The 21,285-nt window shown below is 41.2% G+C and overlaps 2 protein-coding genes and 1 pseudogene across 3 annotated transcripts in view; all 3 read left to right on the plus strand.

Moving 5' to 3' along the window:
• CD58 (CD58 molecule) overlaps nt 1-20,803 on the plus strand; it is a 56,125-nt gene extending 35,322 nt beyond the window's left edge. Inside the window, 3 exon segments of one of the 2 annotated variants that reach the window (NM_001267785.1) lie at nt 13,341-13,418; nt 16,059-16,095; nt 20,497-20,643. In NM_001267785.1, coding sequence (NP_001254714.1) covers nt 13,341-13,418; nt 16,059-16,095; nt 20,497-20,506 — 125 coding nt within the window. In that variant the 3' untranslated portion in view covers nt 20,507-20,643. 2 annotated transcript variants of the gene reach the window in all.
• LOC107000399 (nucleosome assembly protein 1-like 4 pseudogene) lies at nt 297-1,937 on the plus strand (annotated as a pseudogene).
• On the plus strand, nt 3,762-4,088 carry LOC107000401 (large ribosomal subunit protein eL39). The gene has a single exon (XM_015149006.3). It carries the CDS (start codon nt 3,783-3,785, stop codon nt 3,936-3,938), a length of 156 nt encoding a protein of 51 aa, XP_015004492.3. The 5' UTR covers nt 3,762-3,782; the 3' UTR covers nt 3,939-4,088.
• Nucleotides 20,804-21,285: the final 482 nt, after the last annotated feature.

Genomic DNA, 21,285 nt, shown 5'->3' on the forward strand with positions numbered 1-21,285 from the left:
CTGGGGCGGGGGCGAGGGCGGGCGGTCCCTCCCAGCACCTGGCGCGGCCCGCCCTGCCGCCCACCGTCCTGAAGGTCAAGGCGCTTTGTTCTGCATTGCGGGCGGCTTCCACGGCGGCGGCCCAGCGGAGGAGGCGTAGACTGCAGTGAGCCCGCTAGCTTGGCCAGCCCCGTGTACCCCGCGGCCCTAGCAGCATGCCGGGAGGAGCGTTCAGGCTTCTCGTTTTTTAGTTGGAGACGTCCAGGACCTCTTTATTAGATGTTTAGGAATTTCAGTTTTTCCGTAGGGCAGTGGTCATCGTGAGCCTCTGTGGGGTCAGGCTGGGCTAACTGGGGTTTCGATTTTAAGTTTCCTGTGGCCGAGGGCATGTCTGACTGGGAAGAAAGTCCTTGGCATGACTTCTTAGCTGTTGGGAGCTGTGCGGTGCGAGCGAGATGGGCGGCGTGCACTCCCCGAGGACAGGCCTGAGTGGCCTTAGCCTAGTTACTCACGGGACTTGGTTTACCAGACAAGGGGATAAAAACATTCAGATGGCAGATAACAGTTTTTCAGATGGGATTCCTTCAGATTCCGTGGAAGCTGCTAAAAATGCAAGTAATACGGAAAAGCTCATGGATCAGGTGATGCAGAATCCTGGAGTTGTGGCAGCTTTACAGGAGCGACTTGACAATGCCCCTCACACCCCTTCCAGCTACATGGAAACTTTACCTAAAGCAGTAAAAAGAAGAATTAATGCATTGAAACAAATTCAGGTGAGATGCACTCATATAGAAGCCAAGTTCTATGAAGAAGTTCATGACTTGGGAAGAAAGTACACAGCATTATACCAGCCTCTCTTTATCAAGAGAAAAGAATTTATCACCGGTGATGTTGAACCAACATCTGATATGGAATCAGAATGGCACAGTGAAAATGAAGAGGAGGAGACATTGGCTGGAGACGTGAAAAAAATAAAGTAGTCATAACAGAAAAAGCAGCAGCAACAGCTGAAGAGCCAAATCCCAAAGGAATTCCAGAGTTCTGGTTTACCATCTTTAGAATTAGTCCAGGAGTATGATGAACCAATCTTGAAACACCTGCAGGATATTAAAGTGAAGTTTTCTGACCCTGGACAGCCTATGTCTTTTATATTAGAGTTCCACTTTGAACCCAACGACTACTTTACTAACTCAGTCCTGAGGAAAACCTGCAAGATGAAATCAGAACCAGATAAGGCTGATCCATTTTCATTTGCAGGTCCTGAGATCATGGACTGTAACAGGTGTGTACTATTGACTGGAAGAAAGGAAAGAATGTTACTGTCAAAACCATCAAGAAAAAGCAGAAGCATAAGGGTCGAGGCACTGTTAGAACAATTACTAAACAAGTATCCAGTGAGTCATTTTTCAACTTATTCAATCCACTGAAAGCGTCTGGGGATAGAGAATCACTGGATAAAGATTCTGAATTCGTATTAGCCTCTGATTTGGAAATTGGACTCTTTTTCCATGAGCGGATAGTCTAAATTGGACACTTTTCCCATGGGCTGTGCTATGAGGACGATGACAATTTTGACGAAGATGAAGAAGAAGAGGAGGAATTAGAAGGTGACGAGGAGGGAGAAGATGAGGATGATGCGGAAATTAACCCCAACAAGGAACCCAGCCAGCTGGCGGAATGCAAGCAGCAGTACGAAGTGGAGGTGGGCGCCTGGCAGACCGGCTGTCGGGACTCCGGGCCTGTAGGGGAGGCCTCAGTCTTCGCCGCATGCGGCACAATCCCGTCGACAGCGCTTACTCCATCTAGTTCGTTTTCAAGTGCGTGATTTTCACTTTCACTTTTCTTTTTTCCTTATTGTTTTGCTTAACTTGTACAGTGGCAACTGAAATGCATTTCAGAAATAGGAGGTTTCGTCCAGTACCCTCTGCAGCCTTGGTGCCTGTAGCTCTGGACTTGCCTGGGCCTTTCCCTGGGGGAGGGCTCCATAGACCACGCTGGGGTGGGGTGGGGTGGGGGTCACTTGGTAAAAAGGGCCGAGGTCTGGTGATGAGGTTCCAGGGATCTAGAACCTCTCCTACCGCTCCTGCAGTTGGACTGAATTCTTCCCTTTCATTTGAAGAAACCCACTTGCTGTTTCCAGCCGCTTAATCTGCCGAGTGTGCAGCCTGCATCACCAGCTGTATGCTAATCATCTCAAAAGGGCTGTGTAGAGTAGGGCCCTGTTCTCCTTAGGATATTGCTTCTTGATTTTCTTCTTTTAGGGTTGGGTCAGGGTTGTGGCACACCACCTCAGGCGAGAGCTGCCATAGGTCACTTCATATTTGTTTATCCCTTCTTGCCTGGGAGGACTGTGGCCTTTTGCTGTCGCTCGTCCTTGCCATTTCTGAACCACCCTGGTGACCTGAGCAGGAAGATGTGCCACTTCTTAGCAGGGGCAAGGGCTGTGCGGAAGAAACACTGCTTCCTGCCACCAGGGCTGAAGACACGAGCCTGTCCTCGTGACATAGGCACCGCCCTGCTGCCGGAGCCGGGATTCGGCGATCTTCTCCAGTGAGGGGCTGGGCTGGGAAGTCCTGCGTTTCATTTGAGCATATGAGCGTCAAGTCCTGCTTTCTCAGTAGCCCCCTTGCTGGGCCCTACCATTCATCCTGTCTGAAGGTCCGGGTTTGGTGTGACTGCTTGGTGGCTGGTGAGTGGGGTTTCCAAGTGGGTGACAGTGCTCTCCGGCAGCCTGGGATGGCCGTGTCCGCACTGACCAGGCCTGTAGAGAGTGCTCAGCCTAACCTTAGAACACATTTGTAACTGAATACAGTGTTTTCAATTTGTACGTAATAGTTAGAATATTCTATTAAAGTTATGAAACATGGAGAAAAAAAAGAAAAAGTGCAAATGAGTTCCAATTTATAACTGACAGAGAAAAGATCAAACCCACAGAAGTGTCACTCTGTTTGTACAAGTCACACAATTGCAAGAAGTTTTTAAAACAAGCTGCAAAGTTATAATAGTTAAGCTTGCAGCAAACACTCCTTTATTAATTCTACCTTTTGAGTGTTACATAATACCTAAGGCATACAATATGGAAATGCGATTTGTTGTAAAAGCAGATAGTTGCTTTATAATGGGAACAAAAAATAAAACCAGTACGCTTTTGCCTTTTGGTATATGTATGCTGCATCTAACTGACAAGGAGGAAGAAGATGACCACATATAGACAGAGCAAGCAAGTTGAAATCTTGAAAAGTTTTAAGTGTTCCAAGAGACAAAATACTTGAAGGAAATAATTTCTGAGTAAGATCCCTCTACAGAATTACATGGAATATTTTAGGGGATTTTTAAAGATTTTGCCCTGGTACTAGTTTTAACTTTATGTTTGCCATTAGAGTTGAAGACACAAAGTAAGATTACTCTTACTGAAAGTAAGGTTACTTTCCTTGTAGATAGTCTAGTAAAAGATCATAAGAGGGAATAATATTCCTCTTATTGATTTGAAATAAGTACTATTAATTTGAAAAAATTATTTTAATTATTAAATAATGGTGATTCATCCATCCTTCTTTTACATTTTCTTCCAAATTGATAGTTCACATATATACAATAGATTTTGAAAGTTTGAGGAATGTTGCTTGATAGGTCTTAGGTTTAAATCCTGGAGTAGTGTTGACATCTGAGACATACATCTGGGCTTCTGACCCTGGTTTCTGTTAACCACATGTTAGAGGACCTTCTCCTTTTAAAATACAAACCAGGGCCCCCTCTTTTCCTTTCTCCGCCATCGTGGTATATTCTTGCCTCCACTTCTCGCCATGTCTTCTCACAAGACTTTCAGGATTAAGCGATTCCTGGCCAAGAAACAAAAGCAAAATCGTCCCATTCCCCAGTGGATTCGGATGAAAACTGGAAATAAAATAAGGTACAACTCCAAAAGGAGACATTGGAGAAGAACCAAGCTGGGTCTATAAGGAATTGCACATGAGATGGCACATATATTTGTGCTGTCTGAAGGTCACGATCACATTACCGTATCAAACTGAAAATGTCACCACTCTCTGGAGAGTTCGACGTATTTTCCTCTCTGAATCTATTATGAATGCGTTGGTTGGCTGGGTTCAGTAATAAATATGTGAGGCCTTTCATTTAAAAAAAAAAAAAAAAAGTACAAACCAGGAACTGAACTTAATGATCTTAATGGTTCTTTTGAACAATAACAGTCTAGGATCTTTTTTTTTTTTTTTTCCCTGTGATGATTTTTGAATGCTTTTGTGTGGAACCACATGCATCATAACAGATATAAATCCGTGAAAGTATAACAGTTAAATACTAGATCTTACTTTTTCAGGTTTTGATTTCTCATCTAAACTTTCCAATGTTTTGTCAGTGAAGCAAACTAACTCACATTGACTAGCCTGCTCTTCTTTAGCAAACCCTTCAAATAAATGCCTCATTTCCTCCTCACCACTGTCATTTTAGATTGGCCAGACGGTTGTTACTTACCTTTTAAGAAGGAGGAGACAGGTGGCCAGGCATGATGGTTCACACCTGTAATCCCAGCACTGTGGGGGGCTGAGGCAGGCGAATCATGAGGTCAGGAGATCGAGACCATCCTAGCTAACACGGTGAAACCCCATCTCTACTAAAAATACAAAAAATTAGTCGGGCATGGTGGCAGGCACCTGTAGTCCCAGCTACTCAGGAGGCTGAGGCAGGAGAATGGTGTGAACCCGGGAGGTGGAGCTGGCAGTAAGCTGAGATGGCGCCACTGCACTCCAGCCTGGGTGATAGAGCAAGACTCTGTCTCAAAAAAAAAAAAGAATGAGGAGACAGGTTGAACCAGGTGGGGTGACTTGCCCAAGGTCATTTAAGTATTGGAGATAGAATTAAAATTTAGGTCTTTGAATTCTAGAGTGTTTTTGTATGATACCATCCTGACTATACATCTCAAGTCAAAGTTTAAAGTTTTCTTTGATTTATTCATAGGAGTGAGCTAGAGAAACCTATACCATGTAGATATACATAGTAGATATTGGTCAAATGTTACTTGATCTTAAATCTCATTTTCTCATGTTTCTTGTAACATTTTGTCTAATAGGACCTTTTTGTGGTTTGTGGTCATTTTAGCCATTACATCTGCTGTCATACCATCACTGCAACCCAGAAATGGGGTGATGGGGTTATTAACTAGTTAAACACAATCTAAAGGAGAATTTTAGAGATAGTTAAGATTGACGATGGAGTTCTTGTCCACCTCCTATTGTATTGAGGGAATAAACTAATATTTACTGAAGGCCTCCTCCACAACAAACTCCTGTAAATGATTTACATAAATGTGTCACATTTAATCCACACAACAAACCAATGGTGTGGGTATTTATAAAGGAGGTATCTGAGGCACAGTGAGACTAAATAACTTGACCAAATATACACATTTATTAAGAGCAAAGCCAGGATTTGACATTCAACTCCATCTGAACTCAAAGCACTGTGTCTTCCCCACTGTATTGGTAAGTGAAAGTAAGAAGATAACTCAAAGATGTAGAATTATAATCTGGAATTGGAATTTACTTCCATTGATAAACCATTTGAAAATTGCAGCTCCAAGGCATTGGGAGATGGAAAGAAAGCTAGTGAGCAATGATTTATTGCCTTTGTGTCATGCTCCTACAGTTTGCTCCTCCTTATCTCCTTATCTGTGGTCAGAGTAGATAGCATGGATGCCCATGCTACAGATTTTCAGAGACCTCAAGGTTAGAAAGCTGGTTTATGGGAGCATGTGAATATAGACGGACTTACACAGATTAGAAAATTGAGAAGTTGAGGGCAGTAGAAAATTCTGGATAGAAGAGAACGTAGGATTGGGAGTGAGAAAACCTGTGTCCTAGACCTGATTTCATTGCTTACTGGCAGTGTGAATGTGGGGCATAATAACACTTACTTTACAAGGGCTGAGGAAATTAAATAAAATAGCATGTGGGAAAGGGTATTGATGATGGTTAGTCACCATAAAACTGGTAGTTGTTATTCAGGATACAGGAAGAGTTTCAAGAGACAGGACATTTGGTATAACATTATGTACAACCAATGGTTTAAGGAGGACAATGTAGAAGAGGTTGTGGATTTGCACTTCGGAGGTCATTGTTGACAGACCTTGTGAATAGATGAGGGTAGGAACCAGATTCCTGGGCTTTAAGTAAGAAGAGGGATAGTCCAATAGGCCAGTTATATATCTGGCTGTGAAAGAGGAAAAGAAAATCTGAGTACCTTTGAGAGTCAAAGGTTATTTCCAGATAAAGAAACCAAGTGGACTTCATCATTCTCTTTTAGATAACTGCTGGGAAGAAGTAGGGTCATTGTAACACCCTCCACATTGACACAGAACTGTAATCAGGAGCCCAGGGAAAGTGCATATTTTTTGAAGGAGTAGGCAAGAGGATATTCTCTAGAGTACCAGTTTCCAACTGTTGTCCACATTTATGGACCAAGAACATAAAAGAAACATTGCTCAGCTTCGACCTGAAGTTATGTAGAACAAACATTTTTCTGAGTTCAACTAGATGATTTTTTTTTCATAGCTGGGGTGGACATTATGTTACCTGTAGGCAGTAAGTCACTGAAGGACCCTGCAGGTAGAGCCTCAAAAAAACACCCTTTGATCTTACTCCTTAAAAAAAATGGGAGAAATTGGAAAAATTCATCATAGAAACACAAAAATATGGAGAAGTAGGAAAAAGGAGAAGGAAAGAAATGCAGCATAGGAAATAATATTATGTAGACTGAAATGAAGAATGTTAAGAATATTTGAACAAAGTTTGAACCAGATGAAATGTAACAGGCAGAAACAGAAGTAGGAGAATTTTTGGACTGATTTAAGTTGGTCTCTTGTGACTTTTATGACTTTCCACCAGGAAGAATAGTGATTAAGAATGTGCACTCTGCTTTTAAAAATTGAGAAAGAAGGCTGCATGCAGTGGCTTATGCCTATAGTCCCAACACTTTGTGAGGCCAAGACAGGAGGATTGCTTGAGGCTGAGAGTTTGAGACCAGCCTGGGCAACAGAGGGAGACCCTATCTCTACTAAAAATTAAAAGATTACTGAGGTGTTGTGGCATGTGTCTGTAGTCCTCGCTACTTGGGAGACTGAGGTGGGAGGATCACTTGAGCCTGGTATTTTAAAGAAATCAAATCAATAATTAATAATCTTCCAAAACAGAAAGCACCAGGTTCAGATGGGTTCACTGGTGAATTCTACCAGATATTTAAGGAAGAAATATCAATTCTCTATAATCTATTTTAGAAGATAGAAGAAGAGGGCATACTTTCCAACTCATTTTGTGAGGCCAGCATTATTCTTGTGCTAAAACCAAATAACAATACAAGAAAAGAAAATTAAGACAAATATTTCTTGTGAACATACATGTAGAAATCTTAAACAAAATATTAGCAAATTGGATCCAACAGTATATAGAAAGAATTATACATCATGACTAAGTGGTATTTATCTCAGGTATGCAAGGCAGGTTCAACATATGAAAATCAGTTAATCCATCACATTGACAGACTATGAAAGAAAAATCACATTATCATACCAATAGATACAGAAAAAGCATTTGACAAAATCCAACATCAATTTATGATAAAAACTCTCAGTAAACTAGGAATAGAGGGGAAACTTTTTCAATTTGTTAACAAATGCCTACAAAAAACCCTGCAGCTAACATCATCTGTAATGGTGAGAAACTTGAAGCTTTCCCACTAAGACCAGGAACAAGGAAAGAATGTTCTTCTCACCACTCCTTTTTAATATTGTATTATAAGCACTAACTAATGCCATAAGACAAGAAAAGGAAATAAAATTTATACAGATGAGAAGAAAGAAAGAAACTTGTTTTGGTTCTCAGATGACATGAATATCTATGTATATAATCCAAAGGAATTGACAAAAAGCCTTCTGGAACTAATAAAAAACTCTAACAAGGTTGTAGGATACAAAGTTAATATACAAAAGTCAATCACTTTTCTATATAACAGCAATGAACAAGTGGAATTTGAAGTTTAAAACAGAACACCATTTACCTTAGCACCCCAAAAATTCAATACTTAGGTACAAGTCTAGCAAAATACATACCAGATTTATATGAGAAAATCAACAAAACTGATGAACAAAATCAAAGAACAAAATAAATGGAGAGATATTCTATGTTCATAGATAGGAAGACTCCTTATTGTGAAGATGTCGGTTATTTCCAATTGGCTCTATAAATTCAGTGCAATCCCAAGCAAAATATCAGAAGTCATTTGTGGATATCAACAAACTGATTTTAAAGTTAAATGGACAGACAAAAGACCAGAATAGCCAGCAAAATATTGAAGGAGAACAAAATTGGAGAACTGATACTCCTCAACTTCAAGACTTACTATAAAGCTACACTAGTCAACATAGTGTGGTATTGGTGGAAAAATAAAAGACAAATAGATCAGTGAATCGGAATAGAGAGCCCAGAAATAGACCAACATAAATATGGTCAACTGATCTTTGACAGAGGAGCAAAGGCAACACAACGGAGAAAAGATGATCTTTTCAACAAATAGTGCTGTAACAATTGGACATCCACATGCAAAAAAATGAATCTAAGCACAGACCTTATGCCCTTCACAAAATTGTACTCAAAATGGACCATACATCTAAATGTAAAATATAAAACCATAAGACTCCTAAAACATAAGAGAAAACCTAGATAACTTTGAATATGGTGATGACTTTTTAGCTGCAATACCAAAGACATGATTCATGAAAGAAGTAATTGGTAAGCTGTACTTCATTAAAATTAAAAACATTGCTCTGTGAAAGACAATTTTAAGAGAATTAGAAGCCAAACCACAGACTGGGAGAAAATATTTGCAAAAGACACATCTGATAAAAGACTATTATCCAAAATATACAAAAAAAACCTCTTAAAACTCAACAAGAAAAACACAAACAACCCAATTAAAAAATGAGTGAAAGGCCGGGCGCGGTGGCTCAAGCCTGTAATCCCAGCACTTTGGGAGGCCGAGATGGGCGGATCATGAGGTCAGGAGATCGAGACCATCCTGGCTAACCCGGTGAAACCCTGTCTCTACTAAAAATACAAGAAAATTAGCCGGGTGAGGTGGCGGGCGCCTGTAGTCCCAGCTACTTGGGAGGCTGAGGCAGGAGAAGGGCGTGAAACCGGCGGGGTGGAGCTTGCAGTGAGCCGAGATCGTGCGCCACTGCACTCCAGCCTGGGGCACAGCAAGACTCCGTCTCAAAAAAAAAAAAAAACAAAACAAAACAAACAAAAAAAAAATGAGTGAAAGACCTCATCAGACACCTCTCCAAAGAAGATATACAGAGAGCAAGTAGGGATATAAAAAGATATTCCTGGGCTGGGCGCAGTGGCTTACACCTGTAATCCCAGCACTTTGGGAGGCTGAGGCAGGTGAATCACCTGAGGTCAGGAGTTCAAGACTAGTCTGGCCAACATGGGGAAACCCCATTTCTACTAAAATTACAAAAATTAGCTGGGCATGTCCTATGTCAACAGGCATCAGGAAAATGGAAACTAAGACAACAATGAAATACCACTTCATGCCTATCACACTGACCAAAATCTGGACAGCACCAAATGCCGGTGAGAACGTGGAGCAACTGACAGCACCAAATGCTGGTGAGAACGTGGAGCAACTCTTATTCATTGCAAGTGGGAATGCAAAATGGTACAGCCACTTTGGAAGACAGTTTGGCAGTTTCTTATAAAACTGTACATACTCTTACCATTCAGCACAACAGTCATGCTTCTTTCTATTTACCCAAAGGCATTAAAAAAAAACTTATGTTGACATAAAAACCCGCACACGGATGGTTATAGCATCTTTATTAATAATTGCCAAAACTTGGAAGCAACCAAGATGTCCTTCGGGAAATGAATAGACAAACAAACTGTGGCACAAACAGACAGTAGAATATTATTCAGCACTGAAAAGAACTATCAAGTCATGAAAAGACATGAAGGAAACTTAAATTCATATTACTAAGTCAAAGAATCCAATCTGAACAGACTACATGCTATGTAATTTTACCTATATGACATTCTGGAAAAGGCAAAACTGTGGAGACTGTAAAAAGATTAGTGGTTGGCAGGGAATATGAATAGGTGGAACACAGAGGAGTTTGGGGGCAGTGAAAATACTCTGTATGATACTGTAACGATGTTATACATTTGTCCAAACCCACAGAATGTACAACTGAATGCTAATGTATGGATTTTTTAGTGATAATGATGTATCAGAGTAGTTTCATTAATTCTAAAAAATGTGCCACTCTGGTGAGGGATGTTGATAATGGGGAGGCTATGCATGTGTAGGGGCAGGGTATATGTGCAAACTTTCTGTAACCTCTGTTCAGTTTTTTTGCGAACCTGAAACTCAAAAATATTTAAAGCCAAATGAAGCTAATGTACTAAGCCATGAATCAAGTTTGTGGAATAACCCCAATTAGAGGAACAATTCCAAGTGTTTTAAAAACATAGTAATTTGGGTGTGTATTTCAAGGGGCTGCATTCTAAGGATAAAAAGAACTACAAAGAAAAAAATTGTAATGTTTTAAGTAATTATATAGTTAGTGGTAATGCTGGTATTTGGTTACTGTTCAGTATGTACTGCAGGAAAGTGCAAGTGAATATTTATATTGTTGTTATTGAATATTGGGATGTTTGGCTTGAAAGAAAGGAGATTCAGCTGTAAATTGATTAGGTTAAGTAAAAACTGTAGCCCTGGATTTATTTAAAGGTATTAATTTGAACCATATGAAATTGCTGTTTCTCTAGTCAAAAACCATTGAATCTTGGCAACTGAATAGGGTTCAACATAATGCCAGCATGACCCATCAATGTATTTTGTCTCTTAGAAAATCATGTATTTCCTGGTTCTGTCCTTTGAAATGTTCTAGAAACAAGAGCCAATCTCATAGCAATTTGCATGCTTCTTGATTCTTGGACCCAGATTTGAGTGACCAGTGTTACCTGGTGTGCCCAGACTTCCCAGTTTCCGCACCCAAATTTCACATCCCAGGAAACTGCTCAGTTTCAGGAATACCAGGATGATTGGCCACCTTCACCCAGATTATGGTATCTAATTACCATTTCCCATGAAAATGAACCAGGGCCTTTGGGACAGTTGGCTGATTCCATATCTGGCGCATGGAATGCATTAAAATAAGCCTTGAATATCTTGTTTTACCGCATAACAAGAAAGTTATCAAAAAGACTTACTATGATGGTACCAACAGGACTCAGGAGCCACTCTGAAGAGGTTCCCTCTGGCCAAAAATAAGACAATTGGAACATCAATAAGAATAACAACTTCAGTAGATTGAAACACATCAATTGTGCTCAGTTCATGAGTTCATAATGGTACTAAAAACAAATTTAAAAACTCATTGGTCATCTCTAGAGAATGCTTGGGAGCTAACTCATTATTTTGAAAAAACGGTAAAGAAAGAGAAGAATCAAACACTGTTTTTCCTTTATAAACTGAACCTCAGAGTAACCACATTGTTGATGGGGGCAGTTTATCTTTATGTGAAGATTGTAGTTAGTAAAGAAGGAATGATAGACTAAACCACTCTACAAACCCTTGATGAAATTATGGCTCTAGACAATGATCTTCAATGGCATTGACATCATGAAAAGAAAAGCAACCAGGCATTGTATGCCACCTGAGGAAAGTATACAAACACTACTGGGGGAGTATTATTGCCAAAGAAAATCTGAATTCTGCTACTAAAGAAGGGAAAATGATGTTCAGGGGCACCTATCAGTTTCTTCTCAAATCTGACCAATAGGTGACTGCCTATTTGTTCCAACACACCTGTGTTCTTAATAAAAGGAAAGTGTGATCTTATTCTTATTTATTCATTCATTTTCTCTCTCTCTTCTTCCTCTCCCTTCCTTTCCCCTCCTTTCCCATATCCATGTCACATTTGCTCTTAGTGACCCCTCCCCAGTCCTTTAGCAGTGCACTGTGTACTCTGATTTTGGATTTTCAATAGCTGGATAGAGTTTACCTCGTGAACATACCACAGTTTTTTTGTGAAAACAAGGGGCTGCTGTGAAAACAACTTAGGTTATTTTTGCCTTATGGTATACTAAGTAAGGCTGCAGTAAATATCTTTGTGCCTTTTTACGGGGAGAAGAAGGGCACACCATTGGTAGTTTCCCCAGGATGACATCTTAGAAATGGAATTGTAGAGTCACAAAATGTTAATAGAGATACCAATAACATCTACTCAATAGGTTAATGACAATATATAACAGCTGTTCTTAAGTGCAACTACCCTATGAGATAAGTATATTTATTAGTCCCATGTATAGTTACCCTAGGAGAAAATGGAGGCACTGAGAGGTTAAGGCACTTGCCCAACATTGTAATGACTTAGTGAGACTATAGGCACATGACTTAGTACAATGCCTAGATGCTTCATGATAAATATTTTTAAGGCTTATTATATACAACTGCCAGAATTGCCCTACCAAACACAATGCCAAGTTCTGCTTCCACTGGCAATATGAAATGGTCAGAAACAAACCTTCTAGTGGAATATTTGCTTCTTTTATTAAATAACACAGGGTCTGGAATGTATCAAGCTTGTGCATATAAGTTTGTTTAGAAATAGTCGGATCTTGTTATTCATAGTAGTTCTACAGAGTCAAGTTAACACTGAAATAGCAAGTACTGAAGTAACGTTCCTGCGGGAAATACAGGGGTAGGTTCCTGTAAGCCTCTAGTCATAACATTTTTGTTAATGATCTGTTTATAACCTTGTTTTATGTGTGTTTTGTTTAAATAAACCTTAATATGTAGTGTTGATTTATTAACATTAAACTCATAGCCAACAGCACTATAACTCATGCCTAAGTGAAGCTTATCTAATACACCTATTTTCTCTGCAAGGCACATCGCAGCCTTCTTGCACTTAGGAACTCTTGTCAGCACTTCAACACTATACTTTGGGACCATTTAAAATAGTGAAATCACCAACAAAAAAGCGTAAAAATGCAAAATCATGGCACTAAATAGACTGCAAATAGGACACTTGTTAACAGTGTAAGAACTGAAACAAGAAGGCAGAGCTTCACTTTCTTCCACCTCTGCTGGGAATCTGCTTATTGGGTGACTCAAAAGTTTTCATCACTGTTCTTATGTCTGAGAATGACTGCTATGGGTGTTGATTTGTGGACTACAAATAAATTTCAGCAAATAAGCAAATTGCAAGGTGGAATCTGCAAATAATGAGGATCCATTTTGATCAGTTCAACTAGTTGAATTTCTTTTCTTTTCTTTTTTTATAGGTCATTCAAGAGAGAGATATGGACTTATACCTGTAGCATTAGCACTAACTGTAACATGTGTTGTACTGTGTGTGCGTGGTATGTATGTTTTTTAAAACAAAATAATTTTCAAACTTGCATTGGTTTTCCAAAGGCCAGAAAATAGTTTAAGGATGAAAATAAAGTTTGAAATTTTAGATATTTGAAAAGAAACAAAAGCTCTTTTGCTTTACTTATGTGGGACTGCTGAGCATGCTAGGTTCCTCCAAAGATCTCCAATTATCTCAAGGTAGAATGAATCCTTGGGCCACAGAGAGCTTTACAGGCCTGGGAACATAGCCTGGACCTGTTGCATAGTCTCCTTTTACCTGTGATCTGCTTCAAAATATAGTTAAACTTCTGGTCTTCAAGTCGGAGTTTGCTAAAGACTTCTTTAGGCTGCCACCTTTGTAATTTTCATGTCATATACCACGAATGGGGCTCCCAGGTAGGAAAGGAGTTTTGGTTGAGTGCAGTGACTTGTGTAATACAAGTAATTGCGCTTGTATTACTTCCTGAGCCTTTCTCAGTCCCCCAGCGATCTTGGGCCAGTCACACAGCTTGGAGAACTGATGACTTGGAGAATTTGTTCCCAGCCTGTTCATTCCTGGTAATGAGTAATCCCTCTCAAATCCCAAAAGACAGAGAGCAGGCTGTAAATCTGAAGAGTAGATATTCTTGATGCCAAAGCAGTTTCCATATCAGCCTTCACCAAAAAGAAATAGACCAGACAGAGAATGCCAAAAAGTAAACTTTCTACAAGTGATAGCATCTAGAACCCATTGTGTCTTGAATCAAGTTTGTAAACTAGTTTCAGTTTCCCTAGACCTGCACTGTTCAGTATAGTAGCCAATTAGCCATGTGTGATTATTTAAATATAGAATTTAAAATGAAATACCATTAAATTTAAGATTCATTCCTCAGTTGCACTAACCACCTTTCAAGTATTCAATACCTACATCTGGCTAGTGGCTACCATACTGGATAGCCCAGATAAGGAATAATCCTATCATTGCAGAAAGTTTTCTTGGTCATTGCAGACCTAGACTATTTTGGGATATCAGTGCTAAATATAATTTCCTGAAAAGAACATTTTCATATTATAAGTTGTAAATACCATGAAAATCCATCCCTAAGTAATAGATTATCAATCAGTTGACTCTCCACTAAACAGTATTATAACAATCAGCTGAAGAAAGTTTTCAGCTATTACCCGGTGCATAAAATATTTTGGGAGCTCAGATTTTTAAAAAATCTATTTTAATCCCCAAATAGCAGTATAAGAGTTAATTATGTCCTGAACAGGTTGGTTCCTAGAATCCAAAATCATTTTCCACTCAGATCTAATTGTTGTTGTAGATCTCAATTAAAGGACTAACCCAGGATGTCTGAGCCAAAGAGAGGTGGCACTGAGTTTCCATAGAACTTCAAAACAATTGGATTTAACTTAAAAAAAAAGGTCATTCAATATACAGAAAATTACTCCCATAGTCAGTACTGTTAGCCCCAGATAATCTGAAAAAATTTGTTCTTAAAAAAAAAAAAAAAAAAAAAAAATGGAGGCCAGGCATAGTGGCTCATGCCTGTAATCCCAGCACATTGAGAGGTTGAGGTGGGTGCATCACTTGAGCCCAGGAGTTTGCGACTAGCCTGCACAACATGGTGAAACACTATCTCTACAAAAAAAATACAAAAATTAGCCAGGCATGGGGGTGCATGCCTGTATTCCTAGCTATTCAGGAGACTGAGGCGGGAGGGAGGCAGAGGTTGCAGTGAGCTGAGATTGTGCCACTGCACTCCAGCCTGGGTGATGGAGTGAGACTCTGTCTCAAAAAACAAAAAAACTCAGCAAGCATCTCAACCTTTAAGCAACCTTAATGTCATTAATTGGGGAAACAGTGAGATGTTTGGCATGGAACCTTCAGAAGAGGAAAGAGTTGAATGGAAACAGCTCCAGCTGCCTAGTTGTAGTTGACAGACAACTTTATAAGCTCTAGTCAACCCTGTTGACTAGGCCTCTGGACCACTAGCATACTTCTAGGGTAGGGCGAATGCCTACTGTGGGCTGGAAAGCAATGCATGCATGTGTGGGAGCACTGTCTTGATGTCTGAAATAGTACCCATGAGCTACATGTGGCTACGGAGCACTTCAAATGTGGGAGTCCAAATTATCATGGGCTGTGAGTATAAAATAATAAGTTTCTAAGACCGTGTGTGAAAGAATGTAAAATATCTCATTAGAAAATGTTTATATTGAGTACATGTGGAAATAATTTTATATTTGTGACAGATTGTGTTAAATAAAATATTAAAAATTACCTTTTTCTTCTTACTTTGTAATGTGGTTACCAAAAATTTTAAATTGCTTATGTGGCTTGCATTATATTTCTGTTGGACAGCACTGGTCCAACCCATTCTAGCCTTCCCTGCATCTTCAGCCTTATGCATAAGGTAAAATTAACTATTTTGCCAACAGTTTTTGCATTTGGTTTTCTATCATGTTCTGACCAATTTTGAACAACTCTTTGGACCAGCTCTGTAGCCAAGTTGATTTAAGCATACAGGATAGCAGGAAATCCCAGGGTGATGGGGCTCTGGCTTAGTTTTCCATATTTAGGCCTCTAATAGGCAGTCAGTAACCCCACATTTCAGCTTTTCTTTTCAGTTCTTTAATTGAGAAGACAACTTATTCATTTTTAGGTACTCGGAAATGTGGCAGAAAACCAGACAGAAGCAAGTAAGTACCCTGCAGGCTGTGCACGTTGTGCCAGAACAACAGCAGCCCTGCTGTAGATGCCCATTACTTGGGAAGCCAGATTCTACTCATCTGTTGGTTGCCTTGTACAGTAATAAGAAGTAACATCAGCAGATATATGAACCATAGTGTATTAAGTACCAACTGTGTACCATGCACTGCACTAGCCACTCTCTGCATGTCATCTCCCGGAACCCTCTCAATGAACCTTGCAGGAGGAGTATCCTACCCCTTGCTTAGAGACAGTGCACATGAGATTTGTAGAAGTCAAGTGAGATATCAAGGCCACATTTCTAATAAGTGGTGGGCTGGGATTTAAATCTAAGTCTTTGGACTCCGAGAGTTATACTGTTAAGCACTACAATACACTCCCTCCACCTCCCATTCCAGGAAAAGTTGGATCAGGGATAGGGTTCACTTCAGGAGCCAGGGTCAGAGCTGAGCTTGTAGTTGCAAATAAAAGATAGGACACAAACACAATTAGCAGCAATGTTGGTTTAGTAAACTGCCATAGGATGCTCCAGGAGGCCCCCTCCTAGCAGATCCCACTGGTGGTCAGGAGGCAGAAGCACGAGCCGGGTGTTGAGGGATGAGGGGAAGAGTTAAGGCCCAGGGTGTGAAGGGCAGAAGAAGAAGTAGCAAGCCATCCTCTTTGGAGCAGCGAGTGTTGAGGCGTTAGAGAAAGATGGTGCTGGGCCGGCAGGTTGGGCCAGGCTGAGACTTTGAGAGAGGCTTTGGGTCATTTGGGGAGAACCGCAGAGTTTTCTAGCAGAACTATGCTTTAGTAAGATCACTCTGCTGGCAAAGCATGGGACGAATTAATAGGAGATGAGATGAGGACACTGGTTAGTAGAGTAATGAAATAATCCAGCCAAGCAGAGAAGAGGGGCTGAGTCGGGGTGATGGTGGCAGAACTGAATACGCAGAGCTAGGTTTGAGAGAAACAGCAGAGGTCCTGTTAGCAAAACTGTCATCTAGCAGTGTAGGCTCTGGTGCCAAACCCCCTGGTTCAGATGCCAGCTCCATTTCTCACAGGCCTTGGACAAGTCACTTAAATTCTCAGTGCTTTGGTTGTCTTCTGTGGAAAATGGGCATAATGATAATATAGAAATGACAATGATAGCATAGATAATAACAGAAATAACTGTGTCAAAATATAGTAATATAAGTAAAATGCTTACAATAGTGGCTGGCTCGTAATAGTGTTCAATAAATGTTAGCCATTATGATGATTGTTACTATTATTTTTCAAGAAAAATAAAAGTGACAGGACCAAGTGTCCCAGAGGAGTCACACAGGAATCTTGCTTGGGAAGGAAAATTGTGAATTTTTGCTTTGAAAAGTTGATTTTGGGGTGCTGGTGTATTACCTGGGTAGTGATGTCCATGTACAGAATTGGAGATGTGGGTTTCAGGCTAGAGTTACAGATTGGGGCCCCTCTTCATCCGGACAGTAATTGATGCCATGAACACCTGAGGTCACTATAAAAGAAAAACCAGATGCCCTAGGGTGATGGGAAAAAGCAGAGGAGGCAGGACTGGGGAAGCAAAGTCCAGGATCAGAGCCAGGGTACCCCCACATTAGAGACTTGAGGGAGGAGGCTACATGTTAAAGTTGCAAAGACAAGGAGGTAGGCGAGGGGTTAAGACCTTTGGTTTTGTTGAGTCAGTTGCTGTGGTCAGTGCAGGGATGAAGGGAGGATGGCTAAGCAGCAGCAAGGACCTAGGTGAGGTGGGATCAATGGATGGGCCACAAGGTGTCCTTTCTCCTCAGCTGCCAAGTGGAACAGCGCAGGAGAAACAAGCTGTGGCAGGAGGCGTGGAGGCAAGGGAGTCCAAGGGGCAGCTCAGTCAGCCACAGGCCCAAGCTGGGAGGACCCAAGGCCATGAGGGGTGGATGGGCCGGGAGGCCAGGCAGAGAGGAACCAAGTAGCTGGAGATGAGGTGAGGCAGGAGAGGTAGAGACCTCCAGGCTTGTGGTCAGAGGAGGGCATTTCAGATCTGAACAATATGCGTGAGCCCCAGTGAGAGTGCAAGAGCCAAGTCAGGTCTCTGCTGAGATCTAGGTGGTTACAGTGGAGGGGAACTCTGAGTGGTTGGGGGAGGCAAAGCCACCACCACCAATGATGGGGGTAGGGGGGCATCATCCAGGGCCATGGGGAAAGGCAGTGGGCATTCCAGAACTCATTCCTTCATCTGTTCCTTTCATCACAACAAACATTTTGGAGATTAGGCGAATCCAGGCACTGTGCGAGCTAATAGGGTGGGGTCAGAGTACCCAGCGAGGCTAGACATTGTGTGGGATTCAGAGAAAGCATATAATAGGGTTCCTCCCACAAGAAGCTTGTGGCCACACCAGGGAGAGAGAATGGATGCACGTGAGCGTAAGAAACTCTTAGAAGGACTTAGGCAGGAAGCACAGGTGATAGGCAGAATGTGTGATACGATGGTGAGGGCTGAGCAACCAATGCAGGGGAGTTGAAGAGGCCAGAATAATCAGAAAAGCTTCGGAGGGGGTAGGATGTGACCTACATTTTCAGAATGAGAGTGGAGTAGAAAAGCCTTTCCAGGTGGGATAAACAGCAGAGGCAAATACATGAGAGGGAATTAAATCTGTTGTGATTTATTTGATAGTAAGGTTGACCTGCCTGGTATCGAGTTGAAGTAGAGGCAAAAGACACTGAATATTTGCAAGGAGGTCCTTAGAATGGAGTGATATGGAAATAGGCAGCCATTGTAGGTTCTTGAGCAGGAACATTTTGCATGAAAAGCACTGCTTTGGAATGAGGAGTCTAGAAAGGTAACACTGACCTCCCTAAGGTGACATTCTAGGGAGAGACCCGAGTATTTGGGGCTGAGATTGAGAGAAGAGCTTACTTTTCTTGGTATATTTTTATTTACTATTCAAATTCTGCATCATGTGTGCTTACTGCCTATTTAATAATCAATTTTAAACTTAACCCACTGTGGCAGCAGGGGGAATTCCCTAAGCTCAGTTACTAAAGGGTTATGAAGCTGGGTGTGGTAGCACACACCTGTAGTCTCAGCTACTTGGGAGGCTGAGGTGGGAGGATTACATGAGCTTAGGAGTTAGTGGGAGGATTTCTTGAGCCTAGTAGTTAGAGACCAGCCTGGGCATCCAAAAAATTAAGTTAAATTAAAATGTTAAAAGGTTCTATATATGGTGGAGATGGAGGGGATCGGGGGAGGAGATGAGAAAGGGGCAAGCATAACCAGGAACAAATGTGATATTTCCCCAGCTGCATGAGGGCAGGACCAGGAAGAACTAAACCCAATTAGGAACAACAGAGGACAGATGAGTAGATAAGCAGACACCTGACGGGAAATGACCACACCACACTTCCCACCCCGGCAGTTCAACATAGGCAATTTCTGAGTGCCCTGGTATTTTTTGTGTAAGCGTCTAGAAAACAGATCACAAAGTCAGCCAAATTAAAAAGGAAACAGGGAGTCCTATTTCTCCGAGAAGAATGATTTACAGGTGGGAATCTCAGGCAGGAGTCAAGCTGGAGAAGCAGGCTTGATTCCTTCTAGTGGGTGAGGAGACTGCTGGGAGAGGGCAGGGGAGCAGAGACCGGCAAAAAGCTGTCCCAACAAGAATCCTGTGCCAGCCAACCTGGTTTAAAAACATTTCCCACTGTTCCCCCTCAGAAAGTCACACCACTCATTTCATGTTCTGTGAGTCTCCCAAGGAGGGAAACTTGTAGTTTGCTCTCCTTTACCCCACCCCGTGACCCCAGCACTAATTTCTCATGAATTCTTGTTACTGATGAGATACAAATGTTTGGGGAGCTCTGGCCTGGTCTGATTTTGAGCTCCATGGAAATAACGCAGACCATGGGGGAGGAGGCCAGGAAATAGACTCGGTTTAAGGGCTTGCTCAAGGATGTGGTTTTGTTTTTTGGCAGATTTACTCTGAGACAGCCAGAGATTGTTCTGTCATTGCCACAGAGGTGACTAAAGAGGAAGACAAGTTTGGGTTGGAAGAAAACCATCCCCAGGAGTTTCATGTAGCGAAGAAGGAAGTAGCTGTTAGAAATGGGTGACAGTTTACATAGGGGTCTAACAGTCTCAGCTCTGTTTTTCAGTCTTTCAGTTATACTCAGAGAGTCGGCGGGAGGAGCCTTGGGGCTGCTATTGAGTGCAGCATCCTGAAGGCTGTTCTTCAGGTGGGACTCAGACTACCATCCCAAGAGCACTCAAGGCGGTTCTTCCTCCATCCCTGCTCCCTAGCTTCCTGCTTTGATGAGTTTATTACAAAAGGGCTATTCACATTGGAATAGGAGGGTAATTAAGACTCCTGGTCTGCAGCCCAGATTTACTGCATTTTACAAGTTAATAATATGAAAATTTTTTTTTGTAGCTCCAATTGATTGGTAACAGAAGATGAAGACAACAGCATAACTAAATTATTTTGAAAACTAAAAAGCCATCTGATTTCTCATTTGAAGAGAAATTTTTGAAAAATTTCAATTTTCGAAGAACTGTTGGAAATGTAACTTGAAGCAGCTATTTTTTTTAAGAAGAAATACTTACAAACAAAGAACATGCATTAGTTTCAAGTGTCATCAACCTATTATATGACGGGGTGCTTGCTTTTTTGTCACTAAATTGTTTTTACTGATGATATAGAAACTTTTGTAAATAAATGTAAATATGTACATAAGTGACTAGGTGGTTTGTCTATTGTTTTCCTAAGATAGAAAAATAAGGGTCACGTACCCTTTTAAAATCTATACTCTTTCTCCCTTGCTTTAGGGGAAAAATAATTCATTATAGGGTCATTCATGGAGTGAGAGAGAAAAGTACTGTCCCTCATTGGGTTCCACTGCGGTAGGTAGGAGGCAAGTGAACACATGGGTCTTTACTTCTGCTGCTTTTGAAAAGACCAGATCACCACCATCCAGTGCAGTTGTATAACACAGGTGGGGCGGGGAGACTTCTCTCGCTGCCATTCATTAGCCTACTTAGTTTGTTGCATTGGTTAGCTGTCACACTGGGAGGTCAACGCAGACAATAGCTGGAAAACCGTAGTCATAACAAATACGGAGTGGCAACCACTCTTGAGGAGGTGGACGGCGCCAGTTGCCCCCAGCAGCCATGTAAACCCAAGTCAATACACAGACGCTTCAGCTTGTGCCTGCACTGGAAT

This window comes from Macaca mulatta, chromosome 1 (genome assembly GCF_049350105.2).
Source record: "Macaca mulatta isolate MMU2019108-1 chromosome 1, T2T-MMU8v2.0, whole genome shotgun sequence".
Classification (NCBI taxonomy): Eukaryota; Metazoa; Chordata; class Mammalia; order Primates; family Cercopithecidae; genus Macaca; species Macaca mulatta.